Here is a 25,579-nt window from a genome sequence, read left to right on the forward strand (position 1 = left end):
TGGGACATTATCTCTGTCTCCAGTTAGAAGGACTTCCTTGGTGTCTCAGATGGTAGAATCTGCCTGTAGTATGGGAGCCCTGGGTTTGATCCCTGGGTTGGGAAGATCCCCTGAAGAAGGCAATGGCAACCCACTCCAGTATTCTAGCCTGAAGAATTCAATGGATGAGGAGCCTTACAGGCTACAGTCTGTGGGGTCGCAAAGAGTCAGACACGACTGAGCGGCTGACATACACATACCAGTTAGAAGTGATATGAAGTTTGTGATTTTAGCTGATGTGATCAGTGACATGAGCTTGGCCCTGGAATGCAGACCAGACTCAACTCACTGGCCAGGTTGTTGTACATGCCAGAATTGTCCTAGAGTTCCTCTTGTGGGGCACATTGGTGTCTGTAGATGAGGTAGAAAGGTTGATACAGAAACTTAAGGATAACACCACCTGATTGACTTTGAAGGTTTCTGGGATTTCTCTAGCTGATTTGGTCTAGTGCTCTGAGGGGCATGGTTGAGGTCTGCTCTTCAGGTTGGTCTAATCCTGCTAATCACGTGAGTTTAGATATAGAGTTTGAGGAAAAGGAGGAGCCCATGATTCTGGCTTCTGGATTTATTTCTATGGAAAATGTGGGACAGTCAAGATAAGCTTGGTGGAAAAGTAATAAAGCGTAATACTGGACATGTTAAAGTTTGATACGGCTGTGAGATATTCACATAGAGATGTAAGTTAGTTAGGAGAAAGTGAGAGTTTAGAACTTAAGAGGATGGATCTTAATAGGTGATAAAACTTGGGGAATTTGCAACCTACAGATAGTTTTAAGACTTGGGACTCGATGCAAGGAAATATTGGGTTGGTCAAAAAGTCCATTTGGGTTTTTTGTAAATTGTAATGGAAAAATCCAAATGAACTTTTTGGCCAACCCAAGATAAAATTTGAGTGGTTTGGGACAGATCATGCGTTTTGCTAGTAGCCTCATGTCTTCTTGGTCCACGTCTCTCCTTCACATTACCCACTTGGCCTCTCAGTATATTTGAGTTTGTCGGCCTTATCAGAGAAAGAAGGAAGAAGGTTACAAAAATGGTGACTGTAATTACTGCATTGATTACTATGTGGTATTTGTTACACAAGGTCATGGACTTAATTTGCTCAATGTTTATTTAAAAATAGGCTCTTAGGGTTTAAATTTTATATTTCTTATATTCTAATATAGATACCACATCAACAACCTGGCTAAGAAGACTGCTATAGTTATGTAAGGCTGTTAAGTTTTGATTCCATATGACCTTTCTTCGGACTAGCAATTTGGGAACTTCTTGTACACACAGAAATTTAAAATTGTTTTTCTCTCCCTACTCCATGATTTTTCAGTTGTTAGAATTATTTAATTGAACTTTTGGTAATCTTTTGTCCTGTCATATTGGCTCTGCTTATTTCATAGTTTTTAATATCAATCTTTAGAATTTTCCCAAAATTGTCTTATAACTAATAAGCCAATAATGAAAAATGGAAGGAAATGCTATAAAAGAGCCTGGAGGTATTTTATAACTCTGGAGATGGAGGGTTCTTGAGAGATCACTAGACAGTGCTCAAAAGAGGAGATGATGCCGCCGAGCAGAGAAGGAACAGAGAAAGAGCAGCGGTTCCGGATGCCCCTGCCCCGTGCAGAAGTCCATGGAGGGTGAGCGATCCAAGCGAACATGGAACTCATTTATCATCTTGATTTTTAAAAAAATATGTGATTTCTACTGAACCTTAGAGTTGTCATGATTGACTAAACTTAATCTTGTTTTGTATGTTGCTTGAAAGGGTACGCTTGCATTTATCAAGTACCATTGGAGTATGGACACCAGGCAAGTCACTACTGGAATGTACCAACAGCCAGCCCTTCGTAATAGCTTTGCTTTTCATCAGAATGTGGTTAGGCCCCCACTTATATCACTGAAAGGTAGAACTGAAGGGACTAAATAGAGGGTTTGGATGTCAAAGTGCCATTTTCAGTATTTAAAAAAATTTTTTTAATTAAAGTTGATTTCTAATATCATGTAAGCTTCAGGTATACAGCACATAGATTCAGTTTTATATATATATATATATATATTTATTGTATATGTGTGATATATACAGAGAGATTCTTTTTTAGATTCTTTCTCCTTACAGGTTATTACAAAATATTGAGTGTAGTTCCCTGTGCCATACAGTAGGTTCTTGTTGGTTATCTATATTATTTATAAATCCCAGCCTGCTCATTTATCCCTAAATGGCAACCCACTCCAGTGTTCTTGCCTGGAGAATCCCAGGGACGGGGGAGCCTGGGGGGCTGCCGTCTGGGGGGGCGCGCAGAGTCGGGCACGACTGAAGTGACTTAGCAGCAGCAGCCCACCCCCCTTTCCCTTTTGGTAACCATTTTGTTTTCAGTGAGTATTTTATGAATTTTATTAGTATGTATTTTAATATATAAGGAAAAGCAAGCATTTACTTGGCTTCATAATAAGGCTCTACTGACTTCTAAAAACATCTACTCCCTTTGATTTGGGCTATTTTATTAGCTCATTTGTTCCTAGAGTCTGTGTCATAAAAATTAGCAGCCCTGATTGACAGATATAATGCCTGATTTTAGGCATGGCTAATGAAAGCAATTATGGGTAAATTGCTGTTTTGTGAATGGAGTATTCAATTTTGTGGTTTGCGTTGAAAAACAAGTGCTATATCATTGATACTCTGAGGTAGAGACCTTTATTTCACAGGTGGGGAAACAAATGCTCAGAAAGAATAGTTTATCTATTTGTTTGGTCACATAATTAATTGATTGTGGTACACTGGGGCTAGAAGGACATCCCAACAATCTTTGTCCATAAAATGTTATTTAAAAAACCATTAGTGTAATTTTCGTCCTTAAGTATAACAATATAAAGTAAAAGTTTGCATTTACTTTTACGATTCTGGGAACACTTTGTTGCCCTGATGTAAGCCGAGATAGTGATATTTATCAGAAAAATTGTAGTTATCTGTGCTCTTTAAGAGTTGAAACTACAAATGCCATTTATTTTCATGTTTATATTTTCCTTATCTACAGGGTTTTCATCACATGTAGCTCATTGCCTTCTCTCCACTTCCCCCTCCGACCCCGTCCCCTGAGATTGGGAGGGAAAATTATCAGCCAGGCAGCCTTCTTTAATTTATGAAGAAATTATTTTGCCCTCCTTAGAGTTTTAGATATGGTTTGTTGGGTCTCAGTTGTGATAAAAAGAGACATAGATTTTTGTTTCAGTGAATGTTTCTAGAGGTCTTCAGAATTCAGGAAATATTGAATAACTTATAATCCCTAAAAAAAGTAGCCAATTCAAAAGCATATTCTGTTGAACTTAAAAACTCTGATGTGTACTACAATACTCAAGAAGCTCTAAGTAGAGGCAAAACTATTATATAAATTAATAGGACAGATAAACAGTAAGATCCTATTGTATAGCATGGGAAATTATATTCAGTATTTTGTGACAAGCCATAATGGGAAAGGATATGAAAAATTACATATATATACACACATATATGTATAGCCTAGTCACCTTGCTTTATGGAAGATATTAACACAACACTGTAAATCAACTATACTTCAATAAAATAAAATAAAAAAAAAGAAGCTCTAACTACTTAAGACAGTTTGGCTGCAAAGAAGACATTGCGTTTTAGTGATTCTAACCATATTAAGATCAAGGAACTGAATCTGTCAAAAATAGGATCTCTAAAATAATTGATCAACACATTTGATTAACTCTAATAGAACGAGGCAGCCCTCTGTCAAAGAAGTATTGTAGTGGCATCAAAACCCTGGCTAAATATCCACTGCTGGTGGGATGTAGACCCTTAGCTAGTTTCTCAGCAGCAGCATCCATGCCCAGCACTCTGGGGAGACAGCGCCGTCTTCAGTTCTAAAGACGCTGAGGTTTCTGTAGTGCAGCGCAGACCTGAAAATAGGTAGTGGCTTTTCACTCACTTCCTCCTTCAGAAATGAAAATGACTTCAAGAAACACTTGTGTTGCAAATTACGGAGAATGAGCTATTGGATCCTTGGCTGTTGGTCTTCATTTGGAGACCTTTGCCTTACTGTATCATAGAGCCACACTAGAGACCAAGAAAAATGAAAGGAGAAGAAACCATCCCAGAATTATGTAGACAAATTGGAGGCAGTAATCCCCATAATGCCTGTAAATGCTAAATTGAAATATTGTAGGAGGAATTTATGACATGAGCTTAGCCTTTTGTTTTTCTTTTTGAGATCTGTGAGACATATTTTTAAAGGGATAGATGTGGAAAGTTCATAACATTATTTACTTGAAAGAAAACAATTCTTTTTTTACTATAAACCATTAGAAAGAAAGGGAACCTCGGTGTCAGAGAACAGACTTATTTGCACCAGCCTTATCTCTTGAATTTAACTCTTCTGTTTCCTGTTCATTTCTTATAGTTTAACACATCTCTGTTTTGAAAACGCAAAGGGTTTTCTTTTAGAAAATATTTTACATAAAATGATAACTGCTGTGAGCACTTTTAATTGTGTTCACTCCTTCCTGTACCTCAAATAAAACTACACTAAAGATGGATGAAATTAAAATGCCTATAATTATCTTTCCACTTTGTCAGCATGCACATATGTGTGCTTAGGGGAAGAAGAAAACTTTGTGCTTGTTGGAGAGATGTAATAGTGAAAGTGAAATCTTAAAAGCCTTCTGCCTCATCCAAAAAAAAGAACAAAAACCATAAAAAGCTAGACGGGACTTTAAAAGAATACCAGTCCTTATTTAAATGTGTATGTACCAATTCTTAACTTGCCATGAAGTATTTCTTCTGCAGAAATGTTTCACTTTAAAAGAAACTCAAGTAACATTTGCTTTTAGAAAATTTAATGCAGGGATTTAAACTCTTCAAGTAGATACCCCAATGGGTTATGAATGTGTCCCCATGACAACAGATTTTGACAGCCTAGGAGTCAGGATAAATACTTTAGATCCCAGTGAAAGACGGGAGCTGTTGATGGGGGTGACCTCTGACGGCAAGTCAGGCAAGTCATCTTACTATAAACAGAAAGGCGCAGAAAGCCATTGGTCAGAGCCAAGAGTGTTTACTCTCCAGATCTCCTGCTTAACCTAAATAAATGCACTGTTTCTGGAGCCCAGAGGTTCATGACAGAGCAAGGTGTTTTTAAAGCTACCTGGATGTTGGTTCGAGACTATAAACTGCAGACTGTTCTATAATCCTTGAACCAGGTTTCATTCTGCCCTCACTGGAAAATGGAATTTATTGGCTGTTGAACTTCACACACATGCACGCACACACAAAACTTTCAAATAAGACTGGAATTAGCTTCAGGTTTTTGGACTTTGAATGAGGTAAGTTGTATTTAGCTTTTGATTGAGGCATTATAATTATTGTGTTATGTGGTAAGTCCTTGAAGTATAGGCAGTTCTATCTCAGCAAATAGTATTAGGTAAAATAAGTTTGGTTTTTTCTCAGTTTCAGCACAAGGATGATAGAAGAAATATGTACATAAAATTTGAGTGAGTAGGTCATTATAGAGAAAATCCCTAGTCGGTCCATGCTGAAGTTGTTAAATACCTTTTGTCTTTACTTAATAAAATTCACTAATTTTGAATTTTAGTTCAAAATTAAATTACTACTATAATTTATGTTAATGCTAAGAACAAATGCAGGTGATAAAATAACTGATAATTAACAGATTAGTGCTCCTTAGAAAACTGTAGTAGTTGACGTTGAGGGATTTTTCCCTTTTAATAAGATGCATGATGTAGGATTTTAAAAATTAATACCAGCTAAATGAAAGGCTTTTTTTTCTGGATAATTTTTGTTTTCAAATCTTGTGCTGAATTGGATTTTTTCATTAGGTTTCAGATGTAGTCATCTCAATAAGCATATTATATTTTCTGTGAAAACAAATATTTTCCTCCATTTATGGAACTTTTTTCCCCAAAAACTATGATCTTAAGTTTAATTTTAACTTCATAACAATACCTTAGGTTTACAATTGGTTTTTTACCTTTATGTGAATATGCACTTGAACACTTGCTTTGATTTAAAACCTTGAGGTGGAAGCCTTTGGAATGCTTTGGGTTAAATTACTTTTATATATACATATATATAAATCTTTTAATCTCATGAAGAAAGGTTGTGAATTGGTGTGTTTGCTGCATCAAGGAACCAAGCTGTGGGTGCATTGTCCCAGTAATTGCAGTATCTTAAAGATTTCTTTCATTCAAGACGACTGAGGAAGGGTTTGCTCTATTGGTACTGTTTTATTTTCTTGTGAGAAAAACATAATTCAGGAGGAGAACATGTCTTCTAATTCTAAGTGTCTGTGAAAACTGATTTACTGCCAGAGTTAGATTGTTTAGGGAACCTGTTTGAAGAAAGGGAGGATGAATTATCACAGCCAATAAGTTTTCCAGGTTGATTTCCAGGGTCTACTGAGCATCAGTCAGCACTGTCCAGTTTCCTCCTTTCCTGACTTGCGGTTACTGTTTTCTGGAATCCCGTGTAATTGAATAATGATGTTGTACCACCTTATTTCACTTTTTGCCTGTTTGTTTGTTCTTTCACCTAACTTTTCCTAAACTACTAAAATATTATCAAACTGACAACAAAAGCAAATACGAATAATCATATGATGTGTTGTGTTATAACTTCTTAGGGAGAGGGGGAGGAGAGGGAAGAAGAGAGGAAAGAGAGAGAAAGAGAGGCCAATTTTTTAAATCCCTTTGATTTCTCCCTTTCCTCCTCGAAGTTCTTTATAAATTATTGTTGTCAGAATTTTTGAAATTGTATGATCTGCCTTTTTGAACTCAGCCACCCGCAGAAGGAAGGTGGTTGTGTGTGTCAAGGGCTGTCTCGCATTTTGCTTTGGGGAAATACTATAAACCAATTTTGAAGGTAACACAGCTGTTGGAGAAATACAAAAACCAGATGACTTCATAAGTGTGTATTGAGAAAACCAGGATAAATTGTCTTTAGAACCTGCTCTCAGAAAGCCATTTTAATTGAGGTCAAAGAGGAAAAAATTGTAAGTATATTTCAATTATTTATCCGGTTTACCGGGAATGAAACCTTCACGACAGATAAACCTAATCTGTAATTCCTTTACTCTTTAACCCTTGAGTTTAACCACTCTGGGGATCTATTTTACATTGAGACTACAGAGGGTACTTCATTCTTTATGATAACCAAGTATTTAGGACCACAGAAATTTTGAAATAACCTGACTAAATTTCACTTCCCTGTAAAGAATCAACTTGTACACTTAAAAATATTTATGATAAATTGCTTAGTTTTTACCTGAGTTACATGGTTAATGGGACTATTTTTTCTGACCACATATTTGTAGTGTGAAATGTGTTTCACATGAAACTGTTTTGTCTTTTGCCCTTAGCTTGCAGGTAATTCAGAATGTTACTTTAATTTGACAGAAAATCTATTAAAATAGAAATCACATAACTTGTGTTTTTTTAGAGTGTAAATTATGCCACAATCTGTGTTTTATTAACTCTGCTAATGAAGAATTTCATTTTCGGATTAAAACCTGAGGAAAGATGATTTATAGCAATGGTTATGCAGAATAGATTTAATATAAAAGTACTTTGGATTTTGAAACTCAAAATGATGCTTTTAAATTTCAAAATCTAAATATCATTTAAAAACCAAAGTAAAATGCAGTGTGGTACAGATACATTTTTGCTTATTGTGCATAGTTTAATTTTAAAAATAAAGAACTTGATGCCAACACCACAGGATTTTCTCTTTAAAAATTGTTATTTTAATGGAAGATAAACAATTTAAAATTTACAAAACTTGAAAATGTAGCTGTATGTTTATACTTATTAATCAATATGTTGTACCAGAAATATTAATATCATATGCAAATTCATCTTCAGGTATATGTTGTTCAATTTAAAATTGCCTTTAACATTTTATTGTTTACATTCTACCTATCAATTTGTTTTTAAAGACTTTCTCAGTTTTCCTTACCTGTTATTGTGATACCTTTGAGCGCATTAGGTTTTAAAATGTTTGTTGAAAATATTTTTTTAAATGTATATATATGTATTCAAATTTAAGAGATTTTAACAGAAATTTTTACTAAAATTCAACAATTATATATTAATAAACCAGACTATCTCTATGTTGAGTATTGTTCAAATTGAAAAGGTTAGTTATCATTGTACCTAATAGACGAATGATACTAGGTGCACTAGAGTATGTTACACAGTGATTGATATTTATGCTTTAAAACAAATGATAGTTAACCTATGCCTGTGGCCAAGTTCTTTTGAAGTTTCATGACTAAGATGAGCTGAATTTGTTAAGTGGTAGAGGACTGTGTTTTCTAGGGGCCAGTTGTGCTTGGCAGGTCATGATAAATGGGGAAGTTTTTCTTAACCTTGTGGCCAAAACATTCCAATATCTAAAAAAGGCAAAGAAAACAAAGATATAAAAATCGTTGTTGAAAACATTAGCAAGATTTCTCTGTTTAGGGGAATAAGATCAGTTCATAAGATTATTTTTAAAGCGTTGTTGGTGTGAATTCATCAATCTTCACTTGAATGGAGGGAAATCTAAAGATTTTCATATTTAAAATGGGTGGATTTATTCTTTACTGGTTCAGTGAGAACGTGTATAGTAGAGTCAGCAATTCGAATTTAACTGCAGTGGATTCTACCAAATTAACGTTATGCTCACTGAGTATTTAGTTCTTAGTTTAGAATTGCATGTTCTGTTTTCCTTTTTGTTGTTTTAATAGTTATCTGTCTTGAGACACCCAAGACTGCAAAGATACGTGTTCAAAAGTATAAAAAGACCAATGTGTATAGGTAAATATCTCTCAGGAGTCTATAGCACATATTTTTGAGGAAATCATTTTAACACTTGTCTGTTTATATTTATGCTAAGTATTATAGCAATCTAGTCTCATTTCCAGACTTAGGAGGGAACCAACATTCATGTGGTTGTAATGTGATATGTTAAGGCATCTTATGGTTCCTTTTGTGGCATTTTAAGTACTGTGTTACTTTTGATATAGTCCCTGGTGGGTAATAATGAAAAAACATACTGTTAGAAAGAGGTTGAAATTTTGCTGAATATATATACAGTATATTTGGAGTTTATGGCAGGTGACAAGAGACTATGGCATAACTAAGGAGAAAATGTACTCCAGAATTTTAAAAGCTCATGTAGTTTGACATTTGATTTAATACATATACACTGTACATGAATAATTATGCTTTGTTTCCCTGAGTCATTGTTACTAAGTTGCTTTTTAAATATATCCAACCTTGCAATGAACTCTCAAATAATTTGAACCCTATTGTGACAGTTGTAGTTGATGAAGAGTTATAGCCTATAGGATTTTTTACCTTTAAAACATAATTCCTCCCCAGTGTGTAATTTTATATAACCTCCCTCCCCTGAACCTGAGTCCTGGAAGTTTCCTGCATTAAAGGCCAGAAATCAAGTAAGATTGCCATGACAGTCCAATACTAGAGGGGTAAAATAATTTCACTTCAGGTTTTTTGGGGTGGATTTGTTTTTATTAACCCTCTAACACTACTATTATAGGTGTATGTGTTTATTTTGTTTACTGTTGCATCTAATGATAGAATATTCAGTTGTATCTTAATGTTTTGTCTATGAATATCCATTAAAGAATTTTTCTGTAGACTGAAGTAGATGCAGACTTCAGGTTATGCAGCAGAGTTCTCTCACTGTTTTTATAAACAAGTGGGAGCTTGGGGTTTTGGAAACCCTTGCTTGGTGTTGCAGGGAGAAGCTCAGGTAAGCAGTGATGCAGATACTGAGGAGGAATATACTAAGACAAGGGAGGAGTAAGGAAACTTCCCTAACCCCATGAGAATTTCAGAAATGTGTGAATTATAGAGTCACAGGATTTTTGTTTCTAAGGAAGAATGACACTTTATAAAAATGGTTTTTATTGGCTTATTTAGTGATTAGATTTTTACAAAGTCTGTCTACAAAACTTTCATTTTTTGAGCACCATTTGGTGACATGGTATTTACATTTTTTTGCAAAACTTCTCAAATTTGTGTGGGCATATTGAAACAGATCTATCTTTTTTAAAGTTCTGTGTGACAAACTTTGTGTTCCAAAGATTTTTTTTAATGCTTTTTTTTTTTAGAAGTCAAGTACTCCATTGTAACATACCTTTAAAATGTAAAATAGATCTTCCTGAGAAATGTGGAGACATTTCCATTGAAGATAGTTTAGAAGGTGTAAATTTTATCTGTGTGGGGCTAGTAAAGTAGCAATTCTGTGCTGATCTTCTCAATATAAATTGTACTACTTGGATGCCCAAGTAATCATAGGTTATCACATTAAAGGGTATATCCTGTGCTAAATTTTAAAGTAGTATTAACTTGTAAATATTATATGTAAAAAATGAACGTATATTTTCTTTCATTACGCTAAGTAAATAAAAATTAGAATAATTTTTGACAAAAGCCTCAGTGCAAAAACATATATTTACTTGAATATGCCAATTTTTATTACTTTGACTCGATTTTAAAGTTAATTTATATACCTACTTTTATATTTTTTTAACTATGTTATTGTGTGCCTTCTGAAGTAAGATAGAAAAAGACGTAGTTTATTTAATGCTATTAATTAGAGAATAGGATGATCTGGGTGGAAGCATATTGAATTCTAAGTTTGGTTCAGCTAATTGAAAAAAATTAAATGTGTTAAAAAGAATCAGCTAATGGAGATGTATTAAATGAGAGGGTAATTTACATTTCTAGAATAAAGCTGCAGTGATTAAAAGAAAAACCTTTAAATTCTGATATGTAATTTAAAATTCAAATATGGCCAAATTCTATTAGAAAATATGGAAAAAATGGCACATAAAAATTTATATCTCAGTAGGTCTCTCTCTTTTATTTTACTAAATCAAAACCTAATGGTAACTAAAGTTAGGTTCCCATTCTGCTTTCTCAGCAATAATTTATAATAATTTATCTAACCTAATCATAAAATACATTTTATAAAGTATGTATTAATACAAAACTCTAGGCATTGATACACTACAGTATTTGTATACATATTATTTATGAGTCAGATTCATATTTTGTAATATTCACGTTTGAAATAGAATCAAAGCTGACAATTATTGTTGACAGTAATTCTGTATCACTTTCTGTATTTACAAAGAGTATTTCATGTGATAATCTACAATCAATTTGCACTGAAGGAACAAATTTTATTTTTATATCTATTTTTATCCATTCTTTTCCTTAAACAATAATGCATTCAAATCTATATTAGATTTCTATATGGTTCAGTGAAGAAATAAAGACTGTCTTACATACCACCTATAGGAATTTGTATGTTACTCTTTACACCAGAAAACTTTTATTTCTAAAGTTTTTATTTTGAATTTATAGCTTCAAATTGATCTTTTACTATCATTGTATAGTATGTTCTAAGGCCTTATTGTTAAAGTTCATTTCAAAATAAAATAAAGTTACAAAAGAACTCTTTCAAAATGTCTTTTTCCATTATTCCATCCTTTACATTTTTTTAATCTTTAATGTTTCAGGATTTATAAACAGCAAGATTAAGTACAAAATAATTGGGATAATTGGTTCCAGCTTTTTTAGAAGATGGTGGATTGGATAAAAGAAACTTTTTTTTGCAGTTTTTTTTTTATGAGCTAATTCTGTTTTCCTCAAAAGATTATAAGCCTCTCAAAGTATCTAGTGGCTAGAAAATGTGAAAAACTTCAAGGCGATCTTTATAATTGAACACAATTTTTATAATGCAAAATATCCTAGAAATTATATTTTCTATGTATATTTTCCAGATAGTGAAAGTATTCATTATTTCAATACCAGATCTCACATTCTTTATAATTGTTTAAAAAGTACAGTTTATATTGTTCATGTCAGCCTAAAGATTTGAAGAATGAATAGTTTTATGAAAAAGAAACATCAGTTTTTTTATAATTGTCTAGCTAATGTAATGTTGTTGACCAGTCTTTTCTACCTCCTTGTTCTGCTTTATTTCCTCTTGGCAATCTCTGCTGTTGACATTATATTCTTTGCTTATCTGCTTACTTTTTTTATTGTATATATCCTCAACTAGGATGCATGATCCATGCAGGCAGGTTTTGTTGGTCTAAGGCAGTGCTGTTCAGCAAAAGTATAGTCTGAGCCACTTGTGATTTTAGCTTTGTTAATAAAATAAAAGGAAATGTTTATAACAGAATATACCTAAATTTCATTTCACTTATCTATATAATATTGTTATATGTCAATATTATATAAATATGTTGAAATATTTTCTCTTTTTTAACATACTGAGTCTTAAATCCCCTGTGCCTTTTATACTTACAGCAGATATCAATTTAGACTAACCAGATGTCAAGTTCTAAATAGCCACATGTGGCAAGGGGTAACTTTGCTGGACTGTTCAGGTCTAGTTCATCTCCATGCCTAGAATGGTACCTCGTATACCCCAAGAAATTCAGTAAAGCCTTTTGAATGAATGAATCCTGATGCTTCCGATGTACAAGAGCAACAACAACAGCAAAGCAGAGATTGTTTTTTATATTACACTATCTTTGCTCTTGTTAGGATGTTAATGGTGGTGGTGGTGGGCATGAAAGGTATTTGGATCATTTGCTCAAAATTCCATCTCACTTTGCTTATGGACTTTACATGTTACTATTGCTTGGTTAAAAACTGGTTACTTCCATTATCCAATTTAAAAGATTCACTTAATGGTTGATATATCACAGGAAGTAACTAGTAGGATCTCCTTCAAAAATTTTCCACAGATTGTTAGTTTCAACTCTTAATTTTAAAACAACCTAGTAAAACCAACTGGCAAATGGAACATAAGAGAGAAAGGCTTGCTATATAGCATTCGGTTCTAATTCTCTGTTAGCTGTGAGACATTGCTAGGTTTTTAACCTGTTTGAGCCTTAGCTTTCTCATTTTTAACAGGAGAATTTCAGGCATCATGCTTGTCTTCATAGATTAAATGGCACATGCAGGTTTGATTCCTAAATTGGAAAGACCCCTGGAGAAGGAAATGGCAACTCACTCCAGGATTCTTGCCTGGGAAATCCCATGAGTAGACTAAACAACAGCAACAATAGTCCAATACCGGCTGAAAGAATACTTGCTTGATAGATGGCAGCAATTATCATTAGTATGGTATAATACAAATTGAACTTTTAATATCAAAATGTTCTGATCTTCATTTTAAACAATATAGTTTATGTGTTTATGAATTTTAGGTTTTTAACATTTACTGGTTAAAAGGCCCTCAGAGATCTGGATTTGAAATTTACTACATAACTTGCTTGCAGATTAATCTTTTCTATTTCTCAGTATTATCATCTGTGACTTGGGGTAAAAATTAGTAACTACCTAAGCATTGTCCAGCATATAATAAACACTCAAATATTTCAGCTGTGGTTCATTCATTCAAAAATTTCAGCGTTTGATATTTGTACCTTCATTACATACTAATAGTTATATCCTTGAAATAGTTAAACTTTTAAGTATTTTTCATCTTACTTTGATTTTTGCATGTACTTTTATAACATTAGGTAGGGTTAAAATTCACATTTTTGCCATCAATTAGGTGCATTTAACATTATTTGTCTTTTTTCTCTTGGCGTATTCTTTTGTTCACTTCCTACTGTGTCTTATAAAATCTGAGATTTGGATTTAAATTATGGGCATGAAATTCTGTCTCGTTTCTTGGCCTGCTTGTTTTCAACTTTATTCAAAATAAATTTGAAACTAAATTAGTGGTCATTAAAGACAAAATTCTATGTATTTTGTAAGAGTAGTCTTTTATTAATAGTGTGTATATCTCAGCAGTCACCATTTAATGAAGTATTGATCTCTCAAATTGGACAGTGTGTTTAAATTTAGGTAAAACTGTCTGTTTGGCTTCTAATTCTGTGATGAAGATACTGAGATAAGTTTTTTAAATTTTATTTTTATTAATTTATTTTTTATTGTAGTTTGATACAGTGTGTTGTGTCCATCTCTGCTGTACAGTAGAGTGACTCAGTTATACACATATATATGTTCCTTTTTTGTATTCTTTTCCATTATGGTTTATCACAGGATATTGAATATAGTCCCCTGTGCTATACAGGAAGACCTTGTTGTTTATCCATTCTAAATGTAATAGTTTGCATCTGCCAGCCCCAAACTCCCAGTCCATCCTGCTCCCTATCCACCCCCACCCTTGCCAACAAGTCTGTTCTCCATGTGTATGAATTTGTTTTTCTTTGTAGATAGGTTCATTTGGTCCATATTTTAGTTCCACATATAAGTAACATCATATGGTATTGTCTTTCTCTTTTTTTGTACCCTAGGTGGGACACTTGCCTTTCTCTTTCTGACTTGACTTCACTTAGTATGATAATCTCTAGTTATATCCATGTTGCTACAAATGGAGTTTTTGTTGTGGTTAAGTCACTAAGTCACATCTGACTCTTTGCAACCTCATGGACTGCAGCACGCTAGGCTGCTCTCCCCTCTACAATCTCCCAGAGTTTGCTCAAACAACTGTTTCCCAGACTTTGCTATGACCGTCCATGTTGAGTGGCCCTAATTGGCATGGCTCATAGCTTCATTGAGTTATGCAAGCCCCTTCACTATGACAAGACTGTGATCCAAGAAAGGGCAAATGGCATTATTTCACTCTTTTTTTATGGCTGAGTAGTATTCTCTTGTATATATGTACATGTCTTCCTTATCCATTCATCTGTTGATGGACATTTAGGTTGTTTTCATGTTTTGGCTATGGTGAACAGTGCTGCTGTGAACATAAAGGTGCATGCATCTTTCGAATTAACTTTTTTTTCTGCGTATATTTCTCAGAGTGGGATTGCAGGACCACATGGTAGTTCTGTTTTTAATTTTCTTCATGATTGGAGCTCCTAGGGTCATGATTAATGGCTCTGCATAATCAGGATTTGCAAAATAAGTTTCTTAATAATTTATCTAACTTTTGTTGATCAACTCAAAACAAAGATAGAGTTTTGAAGTATTTTAATGAAGTCATAAGTTAACATTTTTGATCTTTGTTATTACCAAAGTTTTTTCAAGGACAGATTAAAAAAATCACATCATGTTGTTGTTCAGTCGCTGAGTTGTGTTTGACTCTTTTTGACTTCATAGACTGCAGCATGTCAGGATTCCCTGTCCTTTACTATCTCCCAGAGTTTGCTCAGATTCATGTCCATTGAGTCAGCAATGGTGTTTATTCAGATCATACTCTCTTTTATACTTTGTTTTAGTCAGTAACAATATGCTGCCATTTTTGTCTTTGAAATGTCTATCAAAAACATTTTCTCAACTCTCCTCATAGCTCCTGTCTTAATTTAGGTCTTCATCATCTCTCATTGATAGACTGAATGATTCACTTACTGAACTAGTATTTGGGGACTGTCTTAATCCATTTGGGATGCTATAATGAGATATTTCATGTAGTTTATAAACAACAGATATTTGTTCCTCTTAGTTCTGGAGGCTGGAAAGTCCAAGATGGTGGCTCCAGCATGGTTTTATGTGATGACAGCCCACCTCCTGATTCAAAGCCAGTGACTTCTCGTTGTTTCCTCACATGGTAGAAGGGATAGGAAGCTCTGTGGAGTCTCTTTCTTAAGAGCGTTAATAGCATTTGGAAAGCCTTCATTTTAAGTATCTAAGCACCTCTCAAACAGCTCACTTCCTAATTTGGAGGGTTAGGGTTAGGATTTTGCAAATGAATTCTGAAGGAGCACAAGCATTCAGACCAAAGCAAGGAGCATCTGTTCAAAGCTAGGGATTAGTGACATACACCATCAATACAGTGTCTGCTTTTGTGGAATGTGTACTTTTTCTCTTGTTACATTAAATTCTTATCTGTCTTTCAGTCCTCAGCCTGGCCCCTTCTACACTGTCTTATGTACCATCTCTGTTTTTTAAAATCCTTCAATGGTCTTCATTGTCCAAATATTAAATTCCAAATTCTTCATCATTTATAAGGCCTTAATAATATGATTTCTCTGACAAATCCCATGATGTTGAAGTACCTACCTTTTTCCAGATTTAGTCTTTGAAACCTATGTCCTTTAACACATTATTGACTGGAGACACATGGGCTTCCCTTGTGGTTCAACTGGTAAAGAATCCACCTGCAATGCGAGAGACCTGGGTTCTATCCCTGGGTTGGGAAGATCCCCTGGAGAAGGGAAAGGCTACCCATTCCAGTATTCTGGCCTGGAGAATTCCATGGACTGTATAGTCCATGGGGTCACAAAGAGTTGGACATGACTAAGCAACTTTCACATTTACTTTTTTTCATATTATGGCCATAGGCATTAGTTTCTGCAAAACGGTCAATAACATGTTAAAACTTAGCTCAGAAATCACATCCTTTGTTGCCATCCTTATCTTCCTTTAGCTGGAGTAGATTGTCCTCTGAATGTGGATAACACTGTATAGACCCTCCTGTAGTAGTCATGGTATCCTAAATATTATTCTTCCCTCATTTGACCATGAACAAATTAATAAAGCCTATAAAAAGAATTACTTTGAAGAGTGCAAAACTCTAAAAATATCTAAAAGAATATATCTACTTCAGTCTTTCATCACATACTTATTAATCATTGAGTTTCCTTGGTGGCTCAGTGGTAAAGAAGCCACTTGCAGTATAGGAGATGAGAGATGGGACTGTGATCCCTGGGTCAGGAAGATCCCCTGAAGAAGGGCATGGCTACCCACTTTAGTATTCTTGCCTCTAAAATCCCATGGAAAGAGGAGCCTGTAGGGTTGCAGTCCATAGGGTCACAAAACAGTCAGACATGACTTAGTGACTAAAGAACAACCATAACAACTAGGACTGTGCATACTAGATAGTAAGTAATCAGTAGATGTGTTTTCTGGTATTACAAGTAATACATTGAGAATAAATTAAAGTAATACTAACTTTCTGGTTAGTTATTTAAATAAAGATGTTTTGTAAAGCCATTGGTATTAAATATTTCTTTAAAAACTTTGTGTTTTTATGTATGGTGTTAGAAAGTGTTCTAGTTTCGTTCTTTTACAAGTGGTTGACCAGTTTTCCCAGCGCCACTTGTTAAAGAGGTTGTCTTTTTCCCATTGTATAGTCTTGCCTCCTTTGTTGAAGATAAGGTGTCCATAGGTATGTTGATTTATCTCTGGGCTTTCTATTTTGTTCCATTGATCTATATTTCTGTCTTTGTGCCAGTACCTTACTGTCTTGATGACTGTGGCTTTGTAGTAGAGCCTGAAGTCAGGCAGGTTGATTCCTCCAGTTCCATTCTTCTTTCTCAAGATTGCTTTGGCTATTCAAGATTTTTTGTATTTCCATACAAATTGTGAAATTATTTGTTCTAGTTCTGTGAAGAATACCGTTGGTAGCTTGATAGGGATTGCATTGAATCTATAGATTGCTTTGGCTAGTATACTCATTTTCACAATATTGATTCTTCCAATCCATGAACACGGTATATTTCTCCATCTATTTGTGTCCTCTTTGATTTCTTTCATCAGTGTTTTATAGTAACCACAGGAAGGTTATCTCATCTAACTCTTGCTTGAGAATGTCTTTCTAGTTTGCTTGTGTGATCTGGAGCTTCTTTAGTTAGTCCCAAAGTCAAGTTATCATTGTCTTTCAGAAACTAACATTCACTTCAATGTGATTTCTACATATTCATTGGGCAATTAATATAATTTCTGGTGATGAATCATAGGGAAGAACCAGTGGGAAAGAGGGTTTTAATAGCATATCCTTCCCTTTTAGTTCTTGTTTTTCTTGGAATTGTTCATGGACATAAGGCTTTCATGGGTTTCATAGTGGATTTTACAGTTACCTTTTTTTTTTTTTTAAGAAAGGTGTTCCTTTTTCTTTCTTTGTTTTTTTTTTAACTAATTACTCAAAAATATTTCTTCACCGTTCCATCTCATGGTGTTGAGCTCTGTACTGAGAGCATAGAGGATGTTACATAATAGGGTAAGGATGATAATCTCTTTGCTGATCAGTTTTATTTTCATACTGTGTGGATGTATACTCCAGATGCAGAAGAGAGTACTTAATCAAGTTAACCAAGCAAATAATTGATTTCCCTGATTATAAAATATCTAGACCTAGAATTGAAAGCAGAAACACCAATATTTGAAAGTGTAGGCTTTTTTTTTTTTTTTTTTAACGCATTCTTCTGAGAAGAGGAAGGAAATAAGACTTCATTTCACTAAGAGTCAAGACATCACTAAGAAAAAAATTGCAACTTTGGAGAACTAATAAGATGTTATACTCCAGATACAACTGTGATGTAAAACGTGGAGTTCAAGAACTTATCTGTATAGAAATCATATGTTAGACTGGCTGGGATGTCATTATTCATAATATTTAACAAAAGGACACTGATGGAAGTTAGCTTTAGAGAACAATAGTGGAAACATCTCTAGGAATAATTAAAAGTATTTGTGAGCTAGAAAGAAAATGCTGTATCTTTAAAATTCAAAACTTACTCTTAAGAAATACCACTTGTATTGCAACTCACACTCATGTTGTATGTTCACGGTATATATTCAGTAGACTTTTTTTCGCTTCCAAGCTGCATATTACAAGTTAAAGTGCCTTGGATTCTATAGGCTGCATAAATAGATCATGGGAATGTAAACACCCAGACTATATAACTATATACTTGGTAATTAATGTATCTTGTTTACATTCCATATTAACTAAGAAATTTTTGAAATGGCCTTTACTTTGCATATAATATACCCATTAAAACCATGATAGTCAAACATAGTATCTGTGCTTGAGGTTAAATTGTGAAAGGCAATGGATGTGTGCTTTACCTTATTTTAGAGGATATACCACAGACTTTTGACCAGAATTGGATAGCATATCCTAAAAGTAAAAGGTTTTTTTTTTTGCTCATTCTTTACCTTGTGTGGGTTAAAAGCCACAAAGTTGAAATATAGTCTGCAAAGTATACTTCAAGTATATATGAGAAGTCTGTGAGCAATGCCGAAGCTTAATTGATATGCTGAGAAATATATAAAACATACAGCCACTGGATTGAGAAAATGAAAATTAATATATGAATGGTTTAGCTAACACTTATGCTTTGCCCCCAGAACCTGGTGTTTATTATTGTGCACTTTAGTAGGAGACAGAAGCAGTATCAATTGGAAAAACATTTCCTAGTGAATTGAGAGCAGTATGGCTTTCCAATTCCTAAGTGGGAAACCTGGTTCTTTGGTTTCTTTGTTCCTGCTTAAGCAAGTCCCAAGCTATTTTAACTGAACATTTTACATACTAATGGAGTCTAGGGAAGTGCCTTTGGCAGCTGTTCATGGGATAATAATGAAATACACTATTTAATACTGCATGCTGCTGCTGTAAAATGTGGGGAGTATTTTATAGAGATCCTGGTGAGTAGAGCTGTATCCACTTTAAGTTTAGCAAGTGTGTGAAACTGAATGAGGAAGTTCTTTTTTCATATGAGACTAACTAGTAATCTTTTCTTACAGGTAAAGAAAACGTGCACAGAATCAGATGTTCCCGAACCCCAGAATTCCAGGTACAGTAAAACAGAGGCCAAGACTTCACTAAGAAAAATTGCAGCTTTGGAGAACTCATAAGATGTTATACTCCAGATACAACTGTGATGTAAAACATGGAGTTCAGGAACCTATCTGTATGGAAATCATATATTAGACCGGCAGGGATTTCATTATTCATGATATTTAATAAAAGGGCACTGATGAAAATTAGCTTTAAAGAACAATAGTGGAAACATCTCTAGGAATACTTGAAAATATATTCCCATAATATTCATTAAGTTCGTCCTCATTTTTCTTTCTATTCTCTTTTTATTATGTATTCACATCTGAAATTTTGCCAGAAATGGGATACCTTTTAAATCTGTGTTTACTGAAAATCTACCTTTTTTTTTCAATCAAATGTTGCTAGATTTTGAGAATGTCATCAAATTGGAACAACCAAAATTAACTTGGCATTTTCTCTGTGCTTAGTCAGTTTATCCGTGTCCGACTCCTTGCGACCCTGTGGACTGTAGCCCACCAGGCTCCTTTGTCCATGGGATTCTCCAAGCAAGAATACTGGAGTGGGTTGCCATACCCTCCTCCAGGGGATCTTCCCGACCCAGGGATCGAACTCAGGTCTCCCACATTGCAGGCGAACTCTTTACCACCTGAGCCACCAGGGAAGCCCAAGAATATTGAAGTGGATAGTCTGTCCCTTCTCTAGGGGATCTTCCTGACCCAGGAATTGAACTGGGGTCTCCTGCATTGGCGGCAGATTCTTTACCAGCTGAGCTATCAGGGAAGCCCTGATATTCTTTTTATGCTTTATAAAGCTTGAAGAAATGATGAATTAAAGTGTCAGACCACTACCTATAGGGCTTTGGCACCATTTAGTTGTTTGTGCCTGGACCACCTGCACAACAGACATTTTTAGGCCTATACATTTTCACTGTTTTTATTTAAAAATCCAGGCCTCAATTTTAAATGGTCAGTAAAAGTATTTTAAATACTATTGCAATAGTAATCAGGTGGCGCTAGTGGTAAAGAATTCACCTGCCGGTGTCGGAGACACAAGAGATTCAGGTTTGATCCCTGGGTCAGGAAGATCCCCTGAAAGAGGGCATGGCAACCCACTCCAGTATTCTTGCTTGGAAAATTCCATGGACAGAGGAGCCTGGCAGGCTATAGTCCATGGGGTCACAAAGAGCTGAACATGACTGAACACGCACACACACACACCCTTCATATTGTAATATTGGGTTGGCCAAAAAGTCTGTTCAGGTCTTTCATACTATCACAGAAAAACCTGAGCGAAATTTTTGGCCAACCTAATATTAATGGTATAACTCAACTTATTGCATTAACAAATTTGTGTTTAATGATGAGGTGGGTCTAGTTTATTTTGTCCTACTCACTCCAGCCTATGATGTATATAGTGATTTTCTTGGTACAGTAAAACAATACAGATCTAGGTAAAATGTTAATGACCACCGTATTTTCCTTTTAGAAAGCAAGTATATATTATATACAGTCTGTTTACAGTTTGAGTAAATCTTTGTTCTTATGTAATATGATATTCCTGTAATTAATTCCTATATATATTAGGGATAGATAGTGAAATTATTGTATGTGTTTTTTTATTTAGAATCATCAAAAGTATTAATATATGATATGATATAGGATTTTTAACATTTGATCTTTGTCTTTTGTGATTAGGTATCAATATAAAACCAAATAGTTTTAGTTTGTCGGAACATTCGGAAATGGGTGAACTGTTAAATTTTTTCTGACACAGTAGAGTAATTCCAGGACGTATGGAGAGAGGAAACTCAAGCCCTATTGCTTCTGGATATTTCCTTCCTGACCGTTTTGCTGACGTCTATGAGAAACCCACGTATGACTTGTTATTTAGCGAATTAGATAGTCTTTGCAAGCTGCTGGTCTTGATGGGTAGTAGGGAAAACAGAACAACATAATTATTATTTTTATTAATACTGTATATCAATTTTTTTAATTTTTGAGGCCACTCAAGAGTTTTGAACAAATAGTGCTATACTTTAATAGATTTTAAACAAGCAGAAAGTCACTAAGCTGATTCAGTGTTTACACTTTATATCAATAAGTTCGAGAAGTGAGAGTTCAGATCTCAATGTATTTAAACCTGAAACTAGATCATTCTTTTATCTAGGAAATCCCAGCCCATATAGCCTTAAAAATGCAATTTTACATTTACAGTAAATATGTCTAATAGATTATTTTAAATGCATTTTATTATATATTATTATACAATATATATTAATTGAAAAATATCTTGACTTCTTATAAACTACTATTTAGTTGCCATGGATTAGCTGCTTATAAAAGTTTTCTAGTCTGCAATATATGGATCCTTCCCAGGTATGCATGTTCAGTTGTGCCTGACTCTTTGTGACCCACATGGGCTGTAGCCCACCAGACTCCTCTGTCCATAGGGTTTTTCCAGGCAAGATATTGGAGTGGGTTGCCATTTCCTCCTCTGGGGGGGGTCTTCCTGACCCAGGGATCAAACCTGTGTCTCCTGCATTGGCACCTGGATTCTTCACCACTGCACCACCTAAGGCAAGTCAATTTCTAAGGACACTAAAGCTTAGTGACATAAAAAATAAACAAATAAAACAAATCTTATTTATAAAAACCCAAGATGGAAAGGCCTTCAAGAAAACCTGGAATTGTTTATTGGTTCAGCGTTGCCCAAACATTCTAATAACGTCTGGTCCTTTCTCCTAACTTCTGGTGCAAAAGACAACCTCCACACCTTCACAATGTCAAGGAACAAAAAGAGATGGCTATTCTTGGATTCTCTGTTTACTCACAGATGTTAGATCTGGGAGTGCCATAATGGCATTATTTAGTGCAGTGATGGAACACCAGATAGAGAATAAAGAAGAGCTAAAGAACATCGTGCACAGAAAGGATACAACTTCCAAACAAGTCAACAAGTCAACGGAGGCCAAAAATAGTATTCAGTATATGCATGTACTGAGATTCACTTTTTATGAACAACCAAAAAAAAAACTATATGAAAATGCTTTTATTATAGACACTGGAGAGCATTACTTTAGCGTATACATGTACGGGTACATTCTTTTTGCTTATTAAGAACCACAGACATTCATATTTTCTCTCCCCCTAACTCCTTCCCTTCCCTGTCTGTGTGAGAGAGAGAAAGAGGGAGAGAGAGATTTAAGGCCTGGGGCTAAGTAATTCTATTCTAAACATAAAGGGCTGAGCTCAAAATGAAATACTGTATCAGCACAAAATGCATGGGGGCTGGAGCCCCACGGCCTTATAAAATGCTCCCTGTCTTGGAACCTAAAGCTAATATCATTCATTTATTTAGCTAGCTTTATAGTGTGTTGGTTTTGGATTTGAAAAGATTAGAATACATGCAGATGGAAAGTGTTTTTACAGTAGGGAAGTAATTAAATTGGGCGTGGAGACTTTGTTAGGGAAATTCTTGGAGTGACATATGTGTATCAGCAAATTCTTTGTCTTGCTTGGCCTTAATTCCTTTTTTGGAAAGAGACTCTTGAGCTGCAGATGTGACTAGTAGATTAGTAAAAAGAGAGTTTACAAACCCATGCAGTATCAGGAAGGTAAAATGTCCTCTTAGAAATAACATTATGTATATATACTGGAAGCCAGATGTCCATATTTGTTCAGTTTTATAATACTGTATTGAACCTGGTGGTACATGGAAAGCGATACAATGTGCTTCATAGAAAAACTGACATTCCTTAAATGTACTTTTTTTTTTCACTTTCCTCTGTGTCATAACAATGTTGAGAATGTAGTGTTGTTGGCCTTTGTTCCTAAAACTCATGTTAACCTTAAAATGGGTACATGAGAAAACTAAAAGTTTTATTTCTCATGCTTTATCTTCCCCTAAAATTAAGTCTTATTAGACAGACCATCTTAAAACAAAATCTGATTTGTCATTTTTATGTTGATTTTTTTTTCTATGTTCATGGTGACTTTTTGCAGATTTGTGTCTTACATGAGCCATCCCTAAAAATACATGGTTTTGTTTAATTTTAATGTAATAGATATCACCTAGATGAATGAAGTTAGAAGGTTCTATGAGCTTTACCTGTTTTTTAGCTCTTCTGCCTTTCATTCGTCATATGAGGTGAAGTAATTTATTTCATTCTTGGCAAATATCTTAGAGTGCCTCTATGTTAAAATAGTTTCCATAATACCCAAATGATATGTCTGTTGAACTTCTGTTTCTCTTCACTGTTTCCTTTTTGGGTTCTAAGTAGTAGAGCATTTTCACCAAGAAGAGATCAAGAACTTAGAAAGGAAATAAAACAAATCAGGCAGTTTTGTTACGTACTTGTTTTGTTAATTAAGGAATACATGGAAATAAAAATTTTGGTGAAATTGAGCTCTGAAGTGACTTCTAGGAATTATACCAATTCTTTTCCTATTTTTGCTCTCAATGTGGCTACAGTATTGCCAGTAGATTATAGTAAAGAGATCTAAAGGAGAATATTAAAGTATATACATAGGGAGTACGTATGGTATGGATAGCTAAGACGATAGTTTTTGCACATGGTGAATGACAGAGGACTCTGTGTATAATGGGGAGGGTTTCCTAGTCAATACTAACTACAATTATTAAAAGAAAGGCAGAACAACTCTCCAGCTTTCAACAAAGCTTTGGAATTAGTCTCAGTTTAATATCATAATATGTAAGTGAACCTCAGGAAGTTTAGCTATTCGATGTCTATGTTTTAATAGCTTAAAAACTGCAACCAATTCATCTTATGTAAATAGTTATGATTTGACAATGTTATGTTTAAGGTATTAAGTTATACATGATTATTTTCTAGTAAAATAATTATTGCACTAATTCCAGAAGTCTGAAATGTTTATCTGTATATAATTGCCTGTCAAAAAAATTAAATGCTATATTGTTTTCATAGCAGTGAAAGCTGAGGGCTCCTTGCTGAAAACTCACATTATATTTCACTGTGTCAAATCAGAGGGGCATCTAGCCTAATATCCTGTCTCCAAGAAGCATCAAAAATTATTAATACCAGGTTGCATTTCCTCAAATTTTCATAATGTAGTTCCAGTAAACTTAGATTCTTGCAGTAACACAACTGGCTGTATAGTTCATGGAATTATTTAACCATTTCTTGGATTTAGTGACGTTATTGACTATCTTCAGATCTTGAGGTTCTATTCTTGATCATTTTTTGCTTTCCTTCCACTTAATTTTTTTTCACATACAGTCTCTGTTGAGAACTCCTGATGTAGCCCAGTGTCTGGAGTGCTCCGGCCACTTCTTGTTACTCTGATCTCAGCGTCAATCAGGCTGCCTCTGTCAGAAGATCCACATTTACAGACGCCAAGCTTCTCCTTCCAGAGGCTGGGTCTCCCCTTCTTTCGCTAGAACCCCCCTCCCCAGCCTTGCTCACCTATTGAATATCAGCTCATCCTTCTGGTGTTCCTCTCTGCACCGCTGCTTTCTTAGGGAGGCCTTTGCTGGCCAGCCGGCTACCTCTGGTCCTGCTGTCATAGGACCTCATGGCTGCATCTGCTTCTCCTTTGGGGTAGCCTCGTTGATTAATGCCTGCTTCATGCACTACACGATAAGCTCCACAGAGTGAGGCATCATCTCTGCTTTCTTTTGCTCCGCACTGTAAATTAGGGTACAGTGCAGGGCCTGACGTGTAGCAGATCTTCAGTACATACCTGTTAAGTGAATGTGCTCAGTGCTTAGTCGTGTCTGACTCTGCAGCCGCATGGACTGTAATCCACCAGGCTCCTCTGTCCTTGGGGTTTCCCAGGCAAGAATATTGCAGGGGGTTGCTATTCCCTACTCCGGGGGATCTTCCCGACCCAGGGATTGAATCCTCGTCTCTTGTGTCTCCTGTATTGGCAGGCGAATTTCTTTACCACTAGCACCCCCTGGATAACTTCCAAATATGCA

The 25,579-nt window shown here is 35.0% G+C and overlaps 1 protein-coding gene across 11 annotated transcripts in view; it reads left to right on the plus strand.

Moving 5' to 3' along the window:
- EYA4 (EYA transcriptional coactivator and phosphatase 4) overlaps positions 1-25,579 on the plus strand; it is a 306,307-nt gene that overhangs the window by 133,516 nt on the left and 147,212 nt on the right. For all 11 annotated transcript variants that reach the window (XM_043888021.1, XM_043888020.1, XM_043888023.1 and 8 more), the window contains exon 3: positions 19,585-19,634. In XM_043888021.1, coding sequence (XP_043743956.1) covers positions 19,585-19,634 — 50 coding nt within the window. The remainder of the gene's footprint in view (positions 1-19,584; positions 19,635-25,579) is intronic.

The sequence above is a fragment of the Cervus elaphus genome, chromosome 26 (assembly GCF_910594005.1).
Source record: "Cervus elaphus chromosome 26, mCerEla1.1, whole genome shotgun sequence".
Classification (NCBI taxonomy): Eukaryota; Metazoa; Chordata; class Mammalia; order Artiodactyla; family Cervidae; genus Cervus; species Cervus elaphus.